The sequence below is a fragment of the Ipomoea triloba genome, chromosome 3 (assembly GCF_003576645.1).
Source record: "Ipomoea triloba cultivar NCNSP0323 chromosome 3, ASM357664v1".
In the NCBI taxonomy this organism is placed as follows: Eukaryota; Viridiplantae; Streptophyta; class Magnoliopsida; order Solanales; family Convolvulaceae; genus Ipomoea; species Ipomoea triloba.
This window is the reverse complement of record NC_044918.1, coordinates 18,788,323-18,811,979: the sequence shown is the minus strand read 5'-3', so window position 1 is coordinate 18,811,979 and position 23,657 is coordinate 18,788,323. Positions and strand designations below refer to the sequence as shown.

Sequence of the window (23,657 nt, the reverse complement as noted above, 5' to 3'; positions counted from 1 at the left end):
ATTACCAATTCAAATGGGTGATCATAGATTCGAATCCCGGTAGTTGAGACGTTGTACTCTGTGTGTGCACATGTGTTTTTTTTTTTTTTCCCGCTAATCAAATTATGAAATAATATTTCATCTTCTTTAAATTTTATTTTTGTTTGGTGAACACAAATTATGTACATGCTATTTAGTATTTAGCATAACAAAGAGGAAAGAAAGTGGTTTCCCTAGGCAAGGTCATGCTGGTTATTTACTTAACCACAACAAACAACCTAAGCAAAGGTTAGCCTGCGTTCTTTTGACTGTTGTCCGTTGAGCCACCGCCACTGCGCCTCCGTCACTTCCGGCCGCTCTGCTAAGCTCGGTCACTTCTTCACACACAGGAGGAAGAAAAGATATTCAAGGCAGATAATATAAGGTACTACTTCCTCCTATTTGTGTTACAAATTTGTACAAGTACGTGCAGTTTTAATTTCGTGGAAATAAGAATGTATTTATGTTGGTTTTATTGGAGAACTATATGAAACTACTAAATTTGAGGTTTAAAGCTGCGGACGGGTAAGTTGTGAAATGCCTGCAAGGTGTTTGTGAAAATGCTTAAATAATTTTTTTTTTCCATGGATGCCTCTTTCAAATTGAAATACCATCTGATAACAGTTCATATGCTGAAACTGATCATAGGAAGCAGGGCAGAGGCCTTTGAATAGAATCTTCTCACTTTGTGGCTATTGAATGCTCCTGTTTAACTGCTCAATTTTGATTTATTTATTCTTGACAATGGTAATGAAATCTTTTAAATTTCTTAATTACCGCTTGTAATGATTATGCACTGATCTTTCTAATCTGTATAGGTGTGCCAGTCTGAGAAAATGTCAAATCCTACTTCAATTGGAAAGTTTGCTAGACATATCAGTCAACTTATATTGGTTAGAAATCGTATGTTTGCACGCTCTTATAGTACAGTTGTTCGATCTCCTCAAATCCCCAGCCAAGGCAGTGTGAAGACGATGGGATCTGCAGATCATCGGGTTGATTATGAAGTATCACCTAAGTTTTCAGGGAAAGATAGTGAAGTTGAAATGAAGCGCCAAATAGGAGCAAATGTTTCGAGAAAGGATAAGATCAGCTTTCTAGTAAAGACGCTTCTTGACCTCAAGGATAGTAAAGAAGGTATATACAATGCCCTGGATGCCTGGGTTGCATGGGAGCAGAACTTCCCAATTGCGTCGGTGAAGCAGGTTATACTCAAACTTGAGAAGGAGCATCAATGGCATAGAGTTATCCAAGTTATAAAATGGATGTTAAGCAAGGGGCAAGGCAACACAAGAGGGACTTATGGGCAGTTAATTCAAGCATTAGATATGGACCATAGGGCAAAAGAAGCACGGGAGATTTGGAGGAAGAAACTTGGCTATGACCTACATTCGGTTCCATGGTCATTGTGCAGCCTTATTATTTCTATCTATTATCGGAATGATATGCTGGAGGATCTTGTAAAGCTGTTCAAGGGCTTGGAAGCATATGGGCGAATACCACCCGAGAAATCTATTGTGCAGAGAGTAGCCGATGCATATGAAACGTTGGGATTATCTAAAGATAAAGAATGCTTATTGGAGAAGTACAAGGATCTCTTTACTGAGACACAGGGTGGAAAGCCCAAGAAGTATAGGGGATCTCAGGCCAAGAAAAAAGGGAAAGCAAAGAAGGAAGATTGAGAAGGGGTTTCTTATGCTGTTTTACATATCTCATTCAACAGCTTCCTGCCAATATTTGGTACATTTCCTTATTGATCCTTATTGAATGCATAATACATATGGTGCATGCAAACAAGGTTTCAAACAATGTGGGTATGAAAAATCTTGCCTGAGGATGAATATGTGAAGAAACTATTGGTTTACATATTTGCATGACTAGTGGGTAATTGTATCTTACCTGTTATCGTGAGCATCACACATTCACATTCACAACTTCATGTATTTGATGCTCAGGAAATCATGCATTGTGAACCCAAAACAATTCTTTATTGCAATTTTGAGTTTTGATCCTTACAATCGATTCTAATGCTCTTGTTTTTTGTGGTCTATATGTTTATTGACGGAGTGTTTATTACAGAGTATATTTTAAGTACATGTTCAGGATATCTGGAGGTTGTCTTGTTATATATATCAAATCTATCGCAATAGGAAAAATAATGTTTTTGGTCATTCAGTTATATCCGTGATATGAACTTAGTGCCTGGATTATATGCATGACCATCTTTAATTGTGATAATTTTAGTTTCTTGAAGATTATTTTTGCAACTAATGTCACTTAATAAAGTGAGTGATTTGGTCCTTTAGGGGCTAAAATTGTTACTATGCAAATAACTGAAAGATGAAAGATGGTTACACGTTAATTCAGGAACTAAGATTGTACCATTGGCATAATTGAATGACAAAAAATGTAACTTTTCCATTGCAATATATATATAGGGGGAGCAAGGATTCACCAAATTCGTTCCAATTTGTCAAATTCGCCTAATCTGCGTTTATATCATCCACATTCACTTAAAGTAGATGGAGTGCCGATTCATTTAATGGAAATCTGTCACTAGTAGATTGGATGCGGATGTGACTTATAAAAATTCATTATGTTTTAATCCGCTCCGCAAGTCTACTATATATATGAAGGGGTTCGGGTGAGATAAAAGTTCCAGGTGAGAAGTGAGATAGAATCTCAGCCAGAGATTAAAAAAATTCCCCACCTATGAACTTCAACAATGTGCACTGAAATAAGGAAAAATGTGCACTAGAAGGCAAAAATGCGCACTGGACGCACAAAGATGTGGAACAATTGTTGAAAAAAATAAAATTTAATATAAGATCTTCAACACAAATCATAAACGACCATAAACAGTTACATGACACAAATAACTTGTCTTGAATGTAATTATTTACAATTTATTTATTTTTTACTTTTAAATACAGTATTAGTGAATATAATTTATTCATTTTAAAATTATATTAAACATAAAAAGTAAAAACATTAAATTTAAAAATTATAAAAATGATTAAAAATAAATAAAATGAATTAATTTAACAATATAAATCTTAGAAAGTATTTTTTTAGTATTTTAACGTAACCTACTGAAGCACAAAGAATCAATATTGCGGCTCGAACCCACAATCACCCATATAGAAGTACAACTTGGTGCCACTAGAAGACAAGGTCTTGACATAAAACTTAGAAAGTATAATTGTTTTTACTCTATTAATTACTCATCACCTAATTAAATAATATGGAGTATTCAAATTAATGAGAAAAACTTGGCTATTCATATTCCAAAAGTTAATTGATCCCTTGTCCCTATCGGGCTAACCAAACAATCCCTCAAGTCCTTAAAAGGTTGGACAGAACTTGCCTAACCTCATTAGTCGTTTACTTAAGAATTATTGACCGTTTTGGTCCTCGATTTTTAGTGCTACTGACTCTATGACAATGTAGTATCTGTTCATAGCTACTGAAGCATAAAGAGTCAACAGTTGTCTCCACTGAGGTTCGAACCCAGCCTCCACTGAGATTCGAACCCACCCTCATCATCCATGTGAGAGTGTTTTTCGGGACACCGAGTGCCACTAGACCACAAGGTCTTTGGCCTATGCTGTAATTAATAAATTGGTTCTCAATTGTCAAAATGATCGAAAATCAATTTAATAATTACAGAGAACCAAATTTATTATGAAATCAATAATTGAAGATTTAGTTGATCAAAATTAATAATCGAGAATCAATTTAATAATTACGGTGTAGTCGATGAATCAAAACGGTTATTAATTCATATAACTTTTTTTTTTGAATACAACTAACCCTATTACATTGTAGTATCTGTTGTTCATACATATTTCTACTGAGGCTCAATCTTGTAACCTTTCATATAAGAGAGCCACTACATGTCATTTGAGCACAAGGCTAATGACTTTTAATTCATATAACTTAATTAATGGCGAATCTCAATCTACATCGGTCTGGTCGGCTCGGCATGTGAAATATTTTCCAGTCAACTCCTCTCCGCCCTTGATTCGTCCGACGTTTGACTTTGATATGTCACACGTGGATTGTCTTTTATGGATCTGATCAGTGATCTGGACACCCCACATTACTATCTCCTTTCCTTCTTTTTGCAATTACTCCACTTTTTGACGAGAGGCAATAACACGCCAAATTGTAACGTTGTATACGCCGAGTTTTACGTTATTAGAATTATATGTTTGGAAAAGTTTACAATATTGCATGTTTTATCAAGTTGTAAATTGACAAAGACCTTATGGTCTCGTGGCACCCGATTTACACTTTTACATGGAAGGGAGTAGGTTTGAGCCTAGCTACTTGAGAAAGTAGCTACGAACAGTAAATTATATTTTTTTAGGAAATTATTATCTGACTCTCAAATTTTACTCCTAAATTTTATTCTCACTCTCAAATCCTTGATGTAGACATTTTTTATTAGGGGTGGACGTTTTGGGCTCCGGTTCGATTTTTCAATTTCGGTTTTGATTTTTCAGTTTAAAAAAATTAAATCGTTCTGTTTAACATTAGATTTTGATTCGGTTTCAGTTCGGATTTAATTCGGTTCAGTATTCTGTTTGATTTAAGAGCTCCAAATGTCAACATTTCCTAATTTTTCGAAACATACTATCACATAATCACATAATTCATATCCAAAATCTAAACATTATATAACAAAATAGCAATTCAAAGTTCAAAATGCTACTAAGTACTATAAGGCTAATATAACTGACAGTGTGATAAACAATTTCTAGTATTCTATTTTGAAAAATGTTAGCTTTGTGTATGTATAATTAGTTCAATAAAAAATGACTTTGTAAGTGTTTTAAAAATTTAACCGAAAAAGTAGTCATCTAGTTCGAGAGTGGGTACAACGAATTTTAATAGTTTAATTAGTGCAGAAAGTAGTTTTTAACATGCATTTAAATCTCGTGAGCCATTTGTGATTATATTGTGTTCAACATGCCCGCGAAGCTTTCCTCCTTAGATCTCATTGCCGAAGGAACCGATCGAGAGACGACGAGAGGGGCTGAAAAATGAGAGAGACACACGGTTATGGTGTGGAGTAATGGAATAGTAATAGATTAATAGTCACCTAAAATAAAACACACTAAAAATAAGAATAAAACTAAAGTTACCTAAATACCCCCAACCCAATAATCTAAAAATTACAATTAATCTAAACCATTCATTATTAAAATGCAATGAACTATAATTGTCCTAATCATCTTCCTTATATGTGTCTTCATTTGAATATATATATATATATATAATCTTAATCATATGAGAACTATGCCCCCAAGTGAGAAGGTGAGGATAAATTTAAATCTTTGATCTGCAATATCTGACGGATGAGAAATCAAGTAAAAATTGAGCGGGGTCATTTTCATAAATATTATAAACTTTTAAAATGAGCGGGGTCATTTTCATAAATATTACAAAATTTTGTTTATTTCAACCGTTAGATTTACTATATCAATGGTTCTCACCTGATTAAGGACACACTTTGTAATTACTTCAAATCACATATCCGACTTCAGAGGTTTCCTTAGACCTTTTGAGGTAAACGCCACTTACCATCTTGGTAATAAACTCCAAATATTCAACTTTCCCACTTATAATAATCATCATGAAACTGATGATTGGGATAGAAGAAACTGGAATTATTCCAGTGGACCAGAGACAGACTAAAATTTTCTCTTTATACTCTTTACAAACCCTTTACTAAAGGCATACTTCACTCCTGCGGGAGCACCCCCCCTCTTATTTGGTATCAGAGCTTTTACGATTTCTGAGACAAAACTTTAATGGAATATACTTATTTTGATACCTTTATTATCATGAAAAGACAATATAGAGAAGTCATAAGACAACTTAAAATATATAGACCTCTTGTTGAAGAAAATCCAAACTTTAACAAGAAAAACCTTTACTATAGACACTGTTATTATGCTTACAAACATTTACTTAAAGAAAAAACTTATTTTGAAAAACTTTTTGCAAAAGTAACTCATTAATATGAATACTCCTAGGTATTCTGGAAACACTTTTCTTGTAAATATCAAGCATGCCAAGGCAAGCCTTGATTATTTATATAGACAACTTAGAAATTTTGAACTTGAGATACAAGACCCAATTGCTTTTAGACAACACCCTTACCAAAAAGCTTTGGTAAGATCTATAAGAGCTACTAGAAGCCTTATAACTGAATTTACAGATTGATAAGACTTTCTTATGAACTTTTTCGAAAGAAAATCAAACTTGAAACTTTACCACAAATATTTTACTTCTCAAATGAAACAACACAAACAAGTTCTAAAAAACTTTGACTCTATTCCAAACAAGAAGTTAGATCCTTATTATATACAAACTTTGCTTTATTATACTGAGACAAAAAAAACTGTGAAAGAAATTGAAGATCTTCTTTCAAAAATAATATGCTAAAATGAATTACGCAGAAATGGTAGCTACTTTGCAGTTAGAAAACTTAAACTATTTTGAGTTAATAGCTACTTTGCAGTTAGAAAACTTAAACTATTTTGAGTTAATAGATACTTTGCAGTTAGAAAACTTAAACTATTTTGAGTTAATAGAAACAATACAGTTAGAAAACTTAAACTATTTTGAGTTAATAGAAACAATAAAATTTCGTATTAACCATCATAGAGCCCAAACTTTAATATACAGAGAAATAACTATTGATATACCACATGACGACTATTACTATGCTTGTTTACATGAATATAACTTTCACAACTGGATGTACAAAATTTCAGTAAATCTTATGTCAACTCTTATCTGTTAACATGAACTTAAAAGAACTAATAGCTGAACTACAACTAGAACACTTAAATTTAAGCTATTTGAAAGCAATCAAAGAACTTAAATCACAGCTGTATCACCATAGAAACTTTGCAAAAATATACAACTTTATCATAAAAGATTATGATGATTACACAGATGACTTTTATAAAGAACACTTCTTAGAATTCCACTACCATTCTTATATGGCAAAAAGGATAGAAAAAATATTTTCTATTATCACTTGTTAATGGAAGACTTAAACAACAAAATCCAATACTTAAAAACTTCTTTTGATAAAATAGAAGAAAGAATAAAAAACTTAACTTTACAAGTAAACACTATGATAGAAAAAATAGACTTAATACTTAAAGGAAAACAACCACAACAAACTCCAAAAGAGTTTGATAACTTAAACAAAACAATAGACCAACTTTCCCAGAAGTTTTCACAAATTAAAGTGTCAACAGAAACTAGGCAACTTACAAAAAAGAAACAAACAAACTTCTTAGTATATAATCTTAAAGATTATAAAGAAGAACTAAATAAGAAATGAGACCCTTTACTGGAACACCAAGAACTATTTCTGAAGAACCGAGTTCTTCGAGAACCACAACTTTAGACCAAACTACTAGTTCTACATGGGTAGGAAGACTTTTTAGACCTAATCAGAGTAGAAATACTCAGATTATAGAACAAATTGTTAATATTGACAGAGATACTGAGGTAATGTCAAATGACNCAAACTACTAGTTCTACATGGGTAGGAAGACTTTTTAGACCTAATCAGAGTAGAAATACTCAGATTATAGAACAAATTGTTAATATTGACAGAGATACTGAGGTGATGTCAAATGACTTCATCAATACTTTGAGACCTTCTACTTTGTACAGAACTGGATTCATGCAGAATGACTCTAGTTTAATCAAAACTCATAGATCAGAAATGCTCGAAATTCCAGACGGAAGAGCAGAAACTTTTAGCTTAATGACTGAAGAGAGTATTAAGCAACTTAAACTTAAAAAGATGAATTACGTTCATCTTGGAATGATAACTGTTGTGATCAAAGGATTGATCAGGAAAGAGTACGGAGCTAAAGTACTCATAACTGCTTTAGATACTAGAATTCAAGATTCAACTCAAGCTCAAATGATAGGAGCAATTGAGGTAGACATGAACAATAATGTAGGAGTACATTATTTACTTCCTGACTACACTATAGCTTTAAAAGACATTCACAAATTCCTTTTCCAAATCCAAACTAAAGGATTCGGAAACTTCCAAGGAGCAAACTTGTCAGTAGATATAATTTTCATTGGAAAATTATCTACTCAAGTCTGTCCTAAATACAAAATCAAAATTGACAGTATTGTCAAAACTATTGAGTCCAAAGGGATAAAATTCTTTGGACCAAAACCAATCTCATCTTCTCTTTTAGCTGGAGAAGAGTGGAAGATTGAAACTTTTGTAACTAAACCTGAAACTTTAAAACCTACTGAAATAACTTCTTACTCAGAGGGAAAAAATGGACCTCTATGTTTAAGATTTGGAAACTATGAAGCTTCTGACCAAAAAGATTTAGAAGAAGAGAACTAATGGACTTAACAGAAGAACAAATCCAACAAAAGATTAAACATAGTGAACACTTAATGAACTTACTTAATGAAGAACTAGAAAACAAAATAGATACAAACATAATTGAAAAACTGAACCAAAACTTAGCAAAGAAAGAAATACTTCACCAATATCTTATAGATATAGAACAATTCAAAAAAGATTTTGTTGAGGAAACAAAATCAGAAACTGAACCAATGTCTGTCAAAAACTTTGCAGATATTGAAACAATAAACTCTAGACAAAACGAAGCAACTGCTTCATCACATCCTACTACTTCATATCCCAGAACTAATCCTGAACAAATGAGCTATAATTTGGGACATCCTCCCAGAAGAGCTGTAACTATTTATGACCAAAATAATCCAAACAGAAGAACTTTAGGAAAACAAATGCCTCATGAAGTACAGATACTTAGTAATGAACCAACTATACTTAACATAACTAGGGTTCATCCACAACTTTTCGATAACTATATTGAACAATGGACTGCACTTATAATAAGAGACTTTGAATCAAAACACCCTTACGTCAATGACGGAGAAGAAATGATTAAAATAGCTGAAAACTATTTAGGCGGAACTGCTAGAGCAGCATGGGAAGCCTTTAAACTAAAATTTCCTGATAAGCTTGCAGAATTAGCAATGCAAGGAAATAGTATACACAACTTTGCTTACCAAATACACACACTTCTTACTGGAAGAGAAGCAAATACTGGCTTAACTATAAGACAAGCTGAAGCCATGAGAGATCTAGAACAAATCCAATTGTATGATTGGCATAAGGTTATAGATTTCTTAATAGACTTCTTATCACTAGCTTGCACCTCTGGAAACTATTTCTCTAAAGACTTAGGAGAAAGACTTTTTTCAAAATTACCTGGACCTTTAGGAAAAGAAATCCATGATTCCTGGAATTTAATACCTAAAGAAGAACTTTTTGATAACATGGGAACTAGGATTCAACATGTTATTAGTGAACTTAAAACCAGATGTACTTATATACAAATCCAAAGAGACTTAAAACAAAAGAATGTAGGTTTTTGTAAAAATATCTACACTCCACAACAATATGGGAGACATCCTGATGATCCAACTCCCAGAAGACAACCTGCAAAACCTAAAAGAAACTATGTCAAAAGAAAATACATAAGAAAATCAACTGCTAAAAAACCTTATCTTAATAAAGACAAACATGTTACTAAATACAATCCAAACAAAAACTACAAGAAAACAATAACTTGTTATGCTTGTCAAAAACCTGGACACTTATCCTCTGTCTGTCCAAACAGAAATAACTTATTTAATGAAGAAGCAAACTTAGTAAACACCATTAATGAAGATATACTTGAAATTACTTCTGATATTTCAGATACTTCAGAAATCTGGAGTATATGTTCTTTAGAAGGATTTGAAACCAAAGAGGTTGAAATTCCTGAAGAAGAAGACTCACTTAATATCCTTATGGATAGACTAAATAATTGGAACTATGGAATGTAAACATTCCTGGAAACATAGGTCAGGTAGCGACAACATTTGTTGTCATATCTGTAAATGGTATCCAGCCTTTGACAGAAGATGGAAATGCCAGACTTGCCTTAAACAAATTTGTAATAATTGTATTACAAAAAACTTCAATATACCTATCCCAGAAAATACTATAACTAATAATACTCAATGGGAAAACCAAAAAATAAGAACCTTGGAAAACCAAGTAACTACTTTAGAAAACAAAATGGCTAAAATTGAAGAAAAACTGGAAAAAATACTTGAACTCTTAGAAAAAAGAAAACAAGTCATAACTGAAACTGATCTCAAAATAACTGAGATAACTACTGAAGAACAAAACATAATTAATACCCAAACTGAAAAAACTTGTAGCACCAATATACCTTTGGTATGTAATAATACAAGAATAACCCACACCAATATACCTTTGGTATGTAATAATACAAGAATAACCCAAACCAATATACCTTTGGTATGTAATAATACAAGAATAACCCAAGCCAATATACCTTTGGTATGTAATAATACAAGAATAACCCAAGTAATTATTCCATCCAAACTTTCAATACATGGAATAGATTTACTTGTACCAATACTGGTTGATACTGGAGCTACTTCTTCAACGATTGATTCTGGAATATTACCAGAAACAATTAAACAAAAAACTGTTAAAGTTACTCCTGTTAAATCTACCCAATTTGATGGTACACAAGTATCCATAGATACTCAACTTAAAAATATACAAGCCAAATTTCAAACCAACTGCAATACTTGGTCAGAATCTTTTTATTGGCCAAAACTTTGGGTAAGAACACTTAAAAACCATAATGTTCCTGTAATTATGGGATTAGATTTCATACTTTATAATAATGGCCAAATGACCATTAACAAAGACTACTTAACTATTAGTAGGAATTGTTTCCAAATTCCTATTATTTCAAACTTCCCTGCTAAAATATTTGAAACTAAAATATTAGACTCTTGTAAATGCAGTAACAATAAAGATTGTAACTGTATAAATACTGAAGAATTACAAGATTTTCCAGAACATCTAGAGAATCTTGAGGGAATTGAATTAAACTTACATTTAGTAGAAACTACTAACTTCAAAAAAGAATTAAGAGAAAATGACTTAGAAAACTTAGTTAAAAGACTTGAAAAAATGGAAATTATAGGAGAAAATCCTGTAAAATTCTGGGAAAAGAACAAAACTGAATGTAAACTTGAAATCATTAACCCAGACATAACTATTAAATCCCAAAACTTTAAATATGGACCTTGGGAACAAGATGAGTTTAAAATGCACATCGACCAACTTTTAAAACTTGGTATTATAGCAAGATCAACTTCTAGACACAGAACTCCTGCTTTTATTGTCCAGAAAGAAGCAGAAAAGAAACGTGGTCAATCCAGAATGGTATTCGACTACAGGAGACTTAATGACAACACTTATGAAGATGGGTATTGTATCCCTGACAAAGATACTTTGATTAACAAAATACAAAATAGAAACTGGTTTTCAAAATTCGACTTGAAATCTGGATTTTGGCAAGTTAAAATGCATCCAGAGAGTATAGAATGGACAGCCTTTTCATGTCCATTAGGACTTTTTGAATGGAAAGTAATGCCATTTGGACTTAAAAACGCTCCTCAAAAATTTCAAAGAATGATGGATGAATTTTTTAAGGATTGCTATGACTTTACTTGCATCTATATAGACGATATACTTGTTTTTTCAAAAACTAAAGAAGAGCATAGAGCTCATCTTTACACTATCTTTACTATTTTTGAAAAATATGGACTTATTGTTTCTAAAAAGAAAATGGAACTTTGCAAAAACCATATTTCTTTTTTAGGAGCTGAGATAGGAGAAGGCACTATTAAACTTCAACCACATATTTCTAGGAAAATACTTGAATTCCCAGATAAACTTGAAAACTTAAAACAATTACAATCCTTTCTAGGATTAGTAAATTACACTAGACCTTATTTTAAAGATCTTGCAAAACTCACTACACCACTTTACAATAAATCACAAACTAAAGGATATAGAAACTTTAATGACCAAGACATTAAAATTGTTCAACAAATAAAAGAAAAAATCCAACAACTTGAACCTATGGCTTTGCCATTAGATTCAGACTACTTAATAGTACAAACTGATGGAAGCAAAGATGGATGGGGAGGAATACTTATTAAGAAACCAACTGAATACTCTCCTAAATCTACTGAAAAACTCTGTAGATACACTTCTGGTGTATTTAAGGAAAAAGGATACTTAACTTCTATGGATTATGAATTACTTGCTATTATTTACGTCTTAGAAAAATTTGCACTTTTTATACTTTCAAGAAAATTTTTTACTATAAGGACAGATTGCGAGTCTATAGTAAAATTCGCGGATACTAAAAATGAAAGGAAACTTACTGCAAACAGATGGCTCAAATTCAGAGAATTTGTGCTGACTAGAGGTTTTCATATTAAATGGGAACATACTAAAGGAAAAGATAATAGACTTGCTGATATCCTTTCCAGAAACATTTTAGACTATAAACTGTATGATTCTCCATAAATCATTTTAACAATTTGTCTAAAGTTTTGCAGAACTCCATAAATCATTTTAACAATTTGTCTAAAGTTTTGCAGAACTCCATAAATCATTTTAACAATTTGTCTAAAGTTTTGCAGAACTTTTCTAGACTTTACTATGGTTTGTCTAAAGTTTTGCAGAACTTTTCTAGACTTTACTATGGAGAAAACTTTCAAGGTGGACAGGTATGAACTTGCTGTTATTCCTGAAAGGAATCAATTCAAAACACCACTTCGTGAGAAACTTACTGAAGAAGAGCAATGCTTGGTTCCACTTCGTGAGAAACTTACTGAAGAAGAGCAATGCTTGGTTGACAATATTTGGAAACTTACTGAAGAAGAGCAATGCTTGGTTGACAATATTTGGAGCTTGTCAAAAGAAGAGCAATGCTTGGTTGACAATATTTGGAGCTTGTCAACTATAGCCCAATCCTTGGTTGACAATATTTGGAGCTTGTCAACTATAGCCCAATCCTTGGTTGACAATATTTGGAGCTTGTCAACTATAGCCCAATCCTCCGGAAGGAAGGCTACTTGCGTAAACTACTTAATTCAACTTTTGGTCTCTGGAAGACATAAGACCAAGAAATCATTTACTTGTTATGCACTTTATACTGGTAAGAATGCTGGTTTATACTTGACTTGGGAAGAAATGATCACTGAACTTGAGGAACTTAAGAAGGATCTAAAATCTGGAAATCCTTCTTATAAAGGATATTACAGTATTGAGGAAGCCACTTCTATGCTAACTCAAAGGTTTGGAAATGATTTTGTGGTTTCTGAACAGGTACTTAGGTATAAAGAATACCTAAAACACTTGGATCAGTTCTCTGATCAGGAACTTCTGAAAAACTTAGAAACTGGAGCTTCCAGCTCAATGAAACTTCAGAGGTTTGAACCTCAAACTCCCAGAAAGAAACTTGAGAACACTTTCTCAGAAGTAATGAAAACTTCCTCGAAACTTAAGGAAAAGGAGATTCCTTCANCCAAGGCCTTGAAACTGGAAGAAACAATGGAAATACAACTTGACCAGGCCAGAGCCAAGATACTTGCTGAAAACTTCAACTGGACAAAATACAGATTTGCCAACAAAAACATACTTAGAGAAGATTCCCAAGGGAAAATCTACTGTGATCCAAGCATAGGATCAAGATACTTTTTTCCATTTGAAGTCACTCACTCCAATCCAAGACTTGTCAACTCCTACAAGAGAAGGATCAGGAGAGTACTGCCAAGAACTTTGTCTTCTTCCGAATCAGAAGATATGAATATATCTTGAGAAGACAGCACTACTTTACTTTGGCCAAGATAAGGGGGCCTGTCCCTTTCAACTTCTCTTTAACTGTACTACTTTTGCTGTACACGTTTTGACTATGGGGTAAGGAGATAAGATTCCTTATCTTTATGTTACTTCAACCGAAGATATGAGATAAGATTACATCTTATCTTCGGTATGTCAATAATGTAAATAGTAGTAGACAGATGTAAAGGTAGTTCTAGGTTCTTCTTCTCCCTTCTATATAAGGAGAAGTTTGTATATTTGTAAAAAAACACACAAGCAATATACCAGAGAATTTTCAATGAAAAACCCTTTCCAAAAAACACTTCACTTCTAAAAACTTTCTTCTTTTCTCTGCAAAACAGATTGCTACTAAGAGGTAATATTACTTAAACCAGATCTCTTTACTTTGTGTTTGTTCTTATTATTATGCTTTATTGTTCTTATTGTTCATATTTAAAAGACGTAAGTCCTGTTTGAGCCGAAGCAACCTGTGTAGTCTAAGTTTGGATGTCAGGTAGAGAAAGTACCCAGGTGGGGAAAAGAGAAACCTGAGTCTGAATACTTAGATGTTGTTAAGGTTGTAGACGGAGGGTCATGGGATCCTTTGGTTAGTAGGTTAGGGGTGATAAGGTGAAAATAAAAAGAACAAATCTGATAATAAAGCAATAAGAGTAAGAACAAACATAAACTAAAAAGATCTAGATAAGTAATAAAACTCTTAGTACAGCAACCTGTGATGCAAGAGAGAAGAAGAATCTTCAAACCAGAAGGTTTTTATAAAACTTAAACTTCTTAAAAAACTTATTTATCATCATGGATAAAAAACTTATTCAACAATACTTTGGAAGTACTAAAAACTTTTTAACTGAGAAGATACATCAGGAAACTGATGAAATTCATACTTTTTACCAAGACCTGAATTCAGAAACATACTTTGACTACAACATCACTATACCAAATCATAACTTAATCAAACAAGGATTAGACAAAACTTTCCCTACAGAAATCTCAAATACTATACTTTCAAAGTTAGAATTTCAAACTTTTCAAGAAACTTTATGTTTAGATTCAATTACAGAATCTACTGGTCAACTTTTTGAAAAACACGAACTAGAACTTAAACTCAAAGAGTTATCTCACTTTGTAATTACTTCAAATCACATATCCGACTTCAGAGGTTTCCTTAGACCTTTTGAGGTAAACGCCACTTACCATCTTGGTAATAAACTCCAAATATTCAACTTTCCCACTTATAATAATCATCATGAAACTGATGATTGGGATAGAAGAAACTGGAATTATTCCAGTGGACCAGAGACAGACTAAAATTTTCTCTTTATACTCTTTACAAACCCTTTACTAAAGGCATACTTCACTCCTGCGGGAGCACCCCCCCTCTTATATATATATATATATATATATATATATATATATATATATATATAGAGAGAGAGAGAGAGAGAGAGAGAGAGAGAGAGAGAAAGAGAGGAGGCATCCGGGTGCGGCCTTGGTCTTGTGTGCGGTCATGTGGTCTGTTCTACACCATTAAATTATTTAATCCAACGCATCAGGTTGATCCAAAACAAAAAAGAGCGCTGAACATTATTAACGCGAAGGAGGGGTATACTTGTTAGTTTACTATGATTCAAGACCCCACTCAACTCACCACGACATGCTCGTTCACGATTCCAAGGCGCTCTATTAACCGCGAAGCTTTCCAAGCAAGACACTTCAACAGAGGAACGAGAATGGAGTAATTCGCAATAGTCTATGCATTATCAGTATTAATCTGGTTCATATTTGAGATAATATTGGTATAATTCACAATAGTTTGTGTATTTGGTGTGTGGTGGTTAAGTGGTGTGTTTTAATTTGAGAACTGGTGCATTTTATAACGTATAATGGTGTGTTTTAATTTTGTTGGTGCATTTGAATTGAGTGGTGTATTTCGGTATGGTGGGGAATTGTGTGTTTTAATTTGTTCAGTAGTGCATTTTATAACGTAAAATGGTGTGTTTTAATACATATGGTGGTGAATTTTACGAGTATTTGCATTTCGTGTGTGGTGGTTAAGTGGTGTGTTTTAATATGAGAATTGGTGTATTTTATAATGTATAATGGTGTGTTTTAATTTTGTTGGTGTATTTGAATTGAGTGGTGTATTTCGGTATGGTGGGGAATGGTGTGTTTTAATTTGTTCAGTGGTGCATTTTATACCGTAGAATGGTGTGTTTTAATAATACGTTTGTTGGTGCATTTTGTATCCTAACATTACTTTCCCCACTTACAATTACCATAAAGCACCCACTTAAGTTACGCGAATTAAACTTCCTAAATCCTAATATATCACAACCACCGTCGGATCAGCACAATCGAATGGCGCACGCTTGGCCACACGACCGCACCTAACAACACAGCCGCATTTGATTAATATTCTATATATATATATATATATATATATATATATATATATATATATATGCATGTGTAGTATATGTTTTAATACAAATAAATAATATAATATTATATATAAAAATTACAAAATTTGGGATATGAAAAATATTCATTATGGTCAAAGAAAAATAATACATTTTAATGGAAAATATCTTTTAAGATTTTTACTCGACATACATTTTATGAATTACTATCTCAAGCTCAATTCCTTTTCTCCTCTAGCTGGTGGCAAATGGATGGGTTGACCCGCCATTTGTATGATTACTATTTGAATTGAATTGGGAATGTCTAGTTAAAGGGTTAATTCCAGCAATGGTCCTCTGACTATATTGATTTTTCAAAATTAGCCCCCGAGTTTTTATTTGGACAATTTAGGTACATTGACTTTCAAATTTTTTCCAATGTTGGTCCTTTCGTCAAATTTTGGTTAAGTTGAGGTCAAATGAAGGGGTAAAATTGTCCTTTAACATGTTTAGTGTATTATTACTCGTATTTCTTCTGTCCTATACGCTGTATATATGAATATAATCTCAGTCGAAGTCTCAATCGAAGCCATTAATCTCAGTCGAAGAGACTTCGACTGAGATTATGTTTATATATATAGCGTATAAGACAGGAGAAATACGAGTAATAATACACTATATAGGTGAACGGACAATTTTACCCCTTTATTTGACTTCAACTTAACCAAAATTTGACTAAAGGACCAACATTGGAAAGAATTTGAAAGTCAAGGGACTCAAATTGTCCAAGTTAAAAGTCGGGGGCTAATTTTAGAAAATCAACATAGTCGGAGAACCATTGCTGGAATTAACTCTCTAGTTAAACTATGGGTCTCCAAAAATAAAAAATAAAAAAAATTCTTAGCATGTTGCTACTCGCTCCATAACCAATAGATTTTTTATTTTTATTTTTTTAAAAAATATTCTTTAATTTCCTTAGTTTAGACTTATTACATTTATTAATAGATGGTTACAATATGGATTGGAGTAGGTCATACCAAATAATAAAAATATTGACCAATTTCTTGTTCAGAGTTATTATATTTATCAATGTCTTATTAAATATGCGTCAGACTTGATTGAGCCAATCCAAACAATAAAAGTCTAAGCTTGACCATATCCACATCTAAAAAAAATTATTTCAATTTTGTTTGTTCAGTTCGAAATTATATATTTATCAATTTATGTATTTATTTTTATTATAATGAATAAGAAGTTAAAACGACCTATTTACTTATTATTATTGTAATTATTATTAACATGTATACTTATTATTAATTTTGATTTAGTATATTATTTTAATATAAATAATAATTATTATCGTTATTAAAATAAATAATATTTTATAAGAAATAACTTTGTAATAATTTTTTTTAATGTTTTAAAAAATGAATCAAACAGAAAAAAACATTATGACTTCTAGCCAAACAATAAAATACTATTTTATGGATTTTAGCGGAACACTAGAAAAAAAAATTATTTTCAAAAATTGAATACTTTTCTGAAAAATAGTTGCAGAAAACATTTTTAATTTGGTGTTTCTAAACGGATCTTAAGTGTACATAAAAGATTTTTTTTTTCCCTAACTACATTTCATTTTGATACATTAACTATTGTGGTACTTTTATATTTAATAACTAATAACTATAATGTAAACAAATTATGTACTCGATTATTATGGAAATTAAATTATGTACTGGCAAACTTTGAACCTTGCCATTATTGATAAAAATTGTGATTGGGCCCTAAGTTCTTTTGGTGAATGCACTTTATCAATATTGTCCCACAACAAAATGTCCTTGATGCTATAATTCGACTTATATTGTTAGTTTCTGAATTTGTATTCTTGATTTTTTTTTTATTGATAAAATTGATTTTTTTTTAATAAGATACTGTAGGTCAAACCTTAGCTTACATCTTAATATAATGTAAAAAAAAATTAGTGTCATTGCTTAAAAAGGGTGCTTAAGTGGATGATGCATAATTCTCGTATTTAAATGTTACGAGTTCAAGTTTTGTGATCACTTTCTTGGTCGAGACCGTCACACGGAACCTTCCTAATATAGTTTATTTCTTTTACATGATTTATGGCCGCTATTTCACATGAGTATGCACCATAGTGACAAAAAAAAAAAAAAAAAAAAAAAACTAATGCAAATTGATCACATGATCTTGGGCAGTTGGGCACACATGCCTTTCTCTTTCTCTTGATATTTATTTATTTTCTTAGACAAATCATTAAACTATTTAAAAATGATATGGGAATATGGCATCAAGTTTAGTAAGATACCACAATCATATCAAAGGAGTTAATAATTGCTCTAAAATTTGCAACTTTTGTACTTGATTTTTCTAATCATTTATAGTATGAAAATTAAAATAATAAAAATTTAAACAAACAATGCTAAAATAAATAAAAACAAGATTTTTCTGTGTACTCTAACGACCTATTTGATTCGTGGAAAATATTTGAAGAAGAATGAAATCGAAATTTCATTGTAAATAAATGATCTTGAAGATCAATACTATTGTTTGATTTGATGAAAATAAATTACTGGACATATTGATTATATTATTAATTGGTTATGCTTGGAATTGTAAAGAATAATGTTTAAAAGGCTAATATACCTCAATAAAATAATAATAACATGTCAATTATGAAAATTTTATGAGGACAATATTGTCCTATCAAGAGAGCAAAAGTTTTTACATGAAAAATAAAATACCTATATTTAACAAAGAAAACATTTTCATCAAATGTGAGGAATTGTAATTCCTTTGGAAATGAATTCCATAAAACAAACAAAGGAAATTAAGATTTTGGTTTGTGAAAAATATTTGAGGAGGAATGAAATTTAAATTCTATGGAACTAAATAATACGAAATAAGCCAAAGACCTTATGGTCTGGTGGCACCCGGTGTCCCGATTTACTAAATTATAACAGAGTTTGATTTAAAAAAAAAAAGACTTTTTAAAAAGAGTTATAGTATACATATTCTCAAAATTCTCCCTGATATGACAAACAAGGACGAGTTATTTTCATCCTGTGAATCCACAGATCAGAAAAGTGTCTACGTCGAGAACTTGTGAAATAAAGTAAAAATTAAAAATATAAAACGAGAATCTACCAAGTATTTTCTTTTTGAAAAACATTTTCCATCCAATTAAATACGCCATAAGTTTCTAACTTCCCCACAAGGAAATAGAAAAGAAGAAAAAAAAACTGGGTAGTTGGTAGTAGTCTACAAGTTGAAAGACAAATTGGATTCTAACCCAACTAATACGCTATATAGACAATTTATTTACCATTTTTTTTTTAAACAACAATTTATTTACCTAGTCAACACAATACTTCATACGACCCATATATCCCTTCTCTCGCAACTCTCAACTCTCAAGTCCATTACTGTAACGCTTCTCCCCTTCTCTATACATTGCTTCTGCTGCAGAGCCAAGGAGATCCAAGATCTGGGTTTTCATTTTCTGATCTGCTAGTTCACACTCCACCATGGGCAAAGGCGGGGCTTTGAGCGAGGGTGTTCTCAAGAAGATCTTGTTATCCTACTCCTATGTCGCCGTCTGGATCTTCCTCTCCTTCACCGTCATCGTCTACAACAAGTACATCCTCGACCGCAAGCTCTACAACTGGCCCTACCCGATCTCCCTCACCATGATTCACATGGGTTTCTGCTCTTCCTTGGCCTATCTCCTCGTCCGGGTTTTTAAGGTTGTCGAGCCCGTTTCGATGTCGTGGGAGCTTTACCTCAAATCCGTTGTCCCAATCGGGCTCCTGTACTCCCTCTCGCTCTGGCTCTCAAATTCCGCTTACATTTATCTCTCGGTTTCGTTCATTCAGATGCTGAAAGCCCTGATGCCCGTTGCGGTTTACTCGATTGGGGTTGTTTTCAAGAAGGAGAATTTCAAGTCGGATACTATGGCTAATATGGTCTCGATCTCTGTCGGGGTTGCTATTGCGGCTTACGGGGAGGCGAAATTTGATTCCTGGGGGGTGATTCTTCAGCTTGGAGCTGTGGCCTTTGAAGCCACCAGGTTGGTTATGATTCAGATTTTGCTCACTTCTAAGGGTATTACGCTTAATCCCATTACTTCTCTTTATTATGTGGCTCCCTGTTGCTTGGTTTTCCTGTCTGTGCCCTGGATTTTCGTTGAGTTCCCGGTTTTGAAAGAGAATTCCAGTTTCCATTTCGATTATTTGATATTTGGCACCAATTCTCTATGTGCATTTGCCCTGAATCTCGCGGTTTTCTTGCTCGTGGGCAAGACCTCGGCTTTGACCATGAATGTGGCTGGAGTGGTTAAGGATTGGTTGTTGATTGCATTTTCCTGGTCTGTGATTAAGGATACTGTGACTGCTATCAATTTGTTTGGATATGGCCTGGCTTTCTTGGGTGTGGGATACTACAATCACTCCAAGTTGCAGGCCCTTAAGGCTAAGGAAGCTCAGAAGAAGGCTGCACAGCCCGACGAGGAGTCTGGCCGATTGTTGGAGGCGAGGGAAGCGGAGAGTGTTAGGAAGAATGAATCTCAAGGCTGAAACTTTATCCATAGAAATATGATGGGAGAATGATATGATGGGATATGGTTATTTGTTGGTTAAAGACTTTAGGCTTTATTAGATATTGGATTCTATAATCTTTTTGTCGTGTTCTTTGTTATCTATTTCGTGTTATGTTGGTTATAGTCATTCTCAGCTCATGCTATACCAGGGATCTGACTTATTCGTTGCTCATATTGCCACATCATGTATGTGTGCGTTGAGCAAGACTTGAGGCTCGCCATCTTTGTTATCATATAATACAGAGTATTTATTATTGGAGCTCTTATATCATTAAAACGTTTTTCTTTTGTGTTGTTAGTTTCCTTTCATTTCTGTATTGTTATATTGTTGGTTTGAGGCAATCTCTGGTTCCAGCTGTTCAAGCTTGATAATTTGATGCATATTGTTACTATTACTGAATGGTCATATATTTGGCATGATCTATGGATATTATCATATGGAACTGCTAGATAACTCTATTGCGGGGCGTCTAGTAGCAAGGAGGGAATTAGGGGGAAAAGAATTGTAGCTTCCAGAAAGAGAATAAGTAGTGTAAGGACAAAACTCACAAAAGTGTCCTTGGTCCAATCACTCCAATTTAGAAAGGGAAGGGTGTTTTTGTCCAATCACTCCGGCCTTTTCTCATACAATTCATGGAATTAAAAATCCCATGGGGAGGGTTGGGATTTGTAATTCCATGGAATGAAGGAATTGAAATTCCATGGACATCTAATTCCTTCCTACCAAATGTAGGAATTTTGTATGTTTAGGAATTATGTAGGAATGGAATTCCAATTCCAGTCTACCAAATGCCCCATTAGTTCTCCCCAAAGTGCTAAAACTGTTTTCCAACAAGTTTTTTCTGTCTCTTGTATATCTACTAAAATGCATTAGTATGATCTACTATTATATATGGAACCGTGGATAAATCTTGTAAATTTGATTAGTGTTATTTGAACATGAGGTTTGATGTGATCTTTACTAGTAGCCCCAGGTAACAAGTTCTGTCGTGGTTGCTTGCATTTGGTTAGGATGATTTCTGTTTCTTCGTTAAAGTTGTGTATCAAAGGAGGATTGTCGATCTGTATTGTACTTGTTCGGGACCCTTTATTTGAAACTCTGCAGAATAGTCTTTTGAGACGTGAGACTTGAGACATTGGTCCGAGTTGAATGCAAGAATGGCTTACTTTTCTGCAAGGTCCAGAGTCACTATTTCTTACATCTTATGAAACTTGGCATTGTAATGGTGAGTATGTGATGTAATATGATGAGGTTAGAAGTTGTTAGGATTAAGCGTTTACCAGTTACCATTACGCTAAAAGCTATAGCTCATAGCGAAGACACAATTTATATATATATATATGGACTTGGCCCTTCTGTCTCTGCCCAACAATTCCTTAGCCACCTGATGCTGAACTTTGATTGCTTTGCGTTAGCGGTTAGCACAAGGTTTTTTCCCCTCTAAAGAAAGTCACTTTCTTTAGTTTTTGATAGCTAACTACTTGTTTGTATTGGTACTTTGGTATTATGATCATCTTATATTGTTACCCTAAATGATATCCAAACTGTTTTTTTAGTGCTCAAAATTGCATTGCTTTCCAATCCCTTTTCTGTCATGACTCTTCAGTCTTAACAACTCTGCCGTGGGGAGAGGGTGTACTAACTGATTTTGAGTAGGGGTGGGTATTTGGCCACTTTACTTAAAAATCAATCAAATATATAAAACAAACAAAAAAAACTGTCATTTTTGGAACTCTTTAACTGCTCCAGACCACTTGTAGTATATAATCAATCATTATCTTATAACCAATAACCAATTGAAAGTCAAATTTCAACTGGTTTGATTACTAATTATCAGTTAATTAAGTTGATTTAATTGACTGAATACTGACCCTAATCTTGGTTGGAGCCCCTAAATTGCATTGTCTCATAGTGTTGCTGTAAATTTTGTATTAAACCAACCAATGACATATATATTGGTTTCAATCACATGATGTCAGGATTACTCCATATGTATTTATATTAAAAGTTAAAACTCTTCTATGTGGTAAGTATAGATGCCTCCTTGTATGTATGCTAACACATTTCTTGAAATTTGAGGGTGTGTTTGGTTTATGGGTTTACACACCAGGAATGAGAATCAAAATTTAAAATCATAGTTAGTGTTTGGTTGACAACTTTTTAAAACACAACTATGAGATTTGATTACACATTCAATTACAAATTACATTCCCTAATTGAAAACGGGTATCATTCCATCTTATTGGTAATTGGTAATATATTTTTAAGTTTGGATGAGTGCTTTTAGATTTTTGTTTTAATTTTTTTGTTTATATTGGTGCTTTGGATGCCATTATATTAGGATCAATTGTCTTGATTTTTTTAAAACTTTTATTTCCATTATAGGGTTATACATAACCAAACATCAATATTGGTAATCATTCAAATTCCACCCTATTATCAAACAAACAACACACTTTCACCAAAACTTATTACCATTACTAAGTATTTGATTCTCCTTTTCAAAAAAAAAGTATTTGATTCTCATTTCGATTTCAATTCCCATGTGCGAACCAAACACACCCTAATTCAATTTTGTTTGTTAATATTTAGAAAGAATTTAATTATTATCACTTATGGTTCTATTAGAGTATTTGTTTGAGGCCACTCTAAATTGTCTAAATTGTGGTTCATGACTAATAATTTTTTTTAGGTGACAAGATAAATCATCCTTGACTATTAATTTTGTTAATTGAAATGCATGATTTTAGATTTTTTTTTTAGAATATCAATTTTGGCCCATTAGGCATCATCATG

General features: G+C 32.8%; 2 protein-coding genes across 2 annotated transcripts; both read left to right on the top strand.

Moving 5' to 3' along the window:
• The first annotated feature begins 166 nt into the window (after positions 1-166).
• On the top strand, positions 167-2,040 carry LOC116012409 (pentatricopeptide repeat-containing protein At4g18975, chloroplastic). The gene is made up of 2 exons (XM_031251941.1): positions 167-403; positions 837-2,040. The coding sequence occupies exon 2, from the start codon at positions 855-857 to the stop codon at positions 1,698-1,700; it is 846 nt and encodes a 281-aa protein (XP_031107801.1). The 5' UTR covers positions 167-403; positions 837-854; the 3' UTR covers positions 1,701-2,040.
• A 17,602-nt stretch (positions 2,041-19,642) lies between these two features.
• LOC116014198 (probable sugar phosphate/phosphate translocator At2g25520) lies at positions 19,643-21,146 on the top strand. The gene has a single exon (XM_031254199.1). It carries the CDS (start codon positions 19,791-19,793, stop codon positions 20,835-20,837), a length of 1,047 nt encoding a protein of 348 aa, XP_031110059.1. The 5' UTR covers positions 19,643-19,790; the 3' UTR covers positions 20,838-21,146.
• Positions 21,147-23,657: the final 2,511 nt, after the last annotated feature.

What these genes read in the sequence shown, in the direction of transcription:
- LOC116012409 (XM_031251941.1), top strand. Translation starts at nt 855, where the DNA reads ATGTCAAATCCTACTTCAATTGGAAAGTTTGCTAGACATATCAGTCAA.
- LOC116014198 (XM_031254199.1), top strand. Translation starts at nt 19,791, where the DNA reads ATGGGCAAAGGCGGGGCTTTGAGCGAGGGTGTTCTCAAGAAGATCTTG.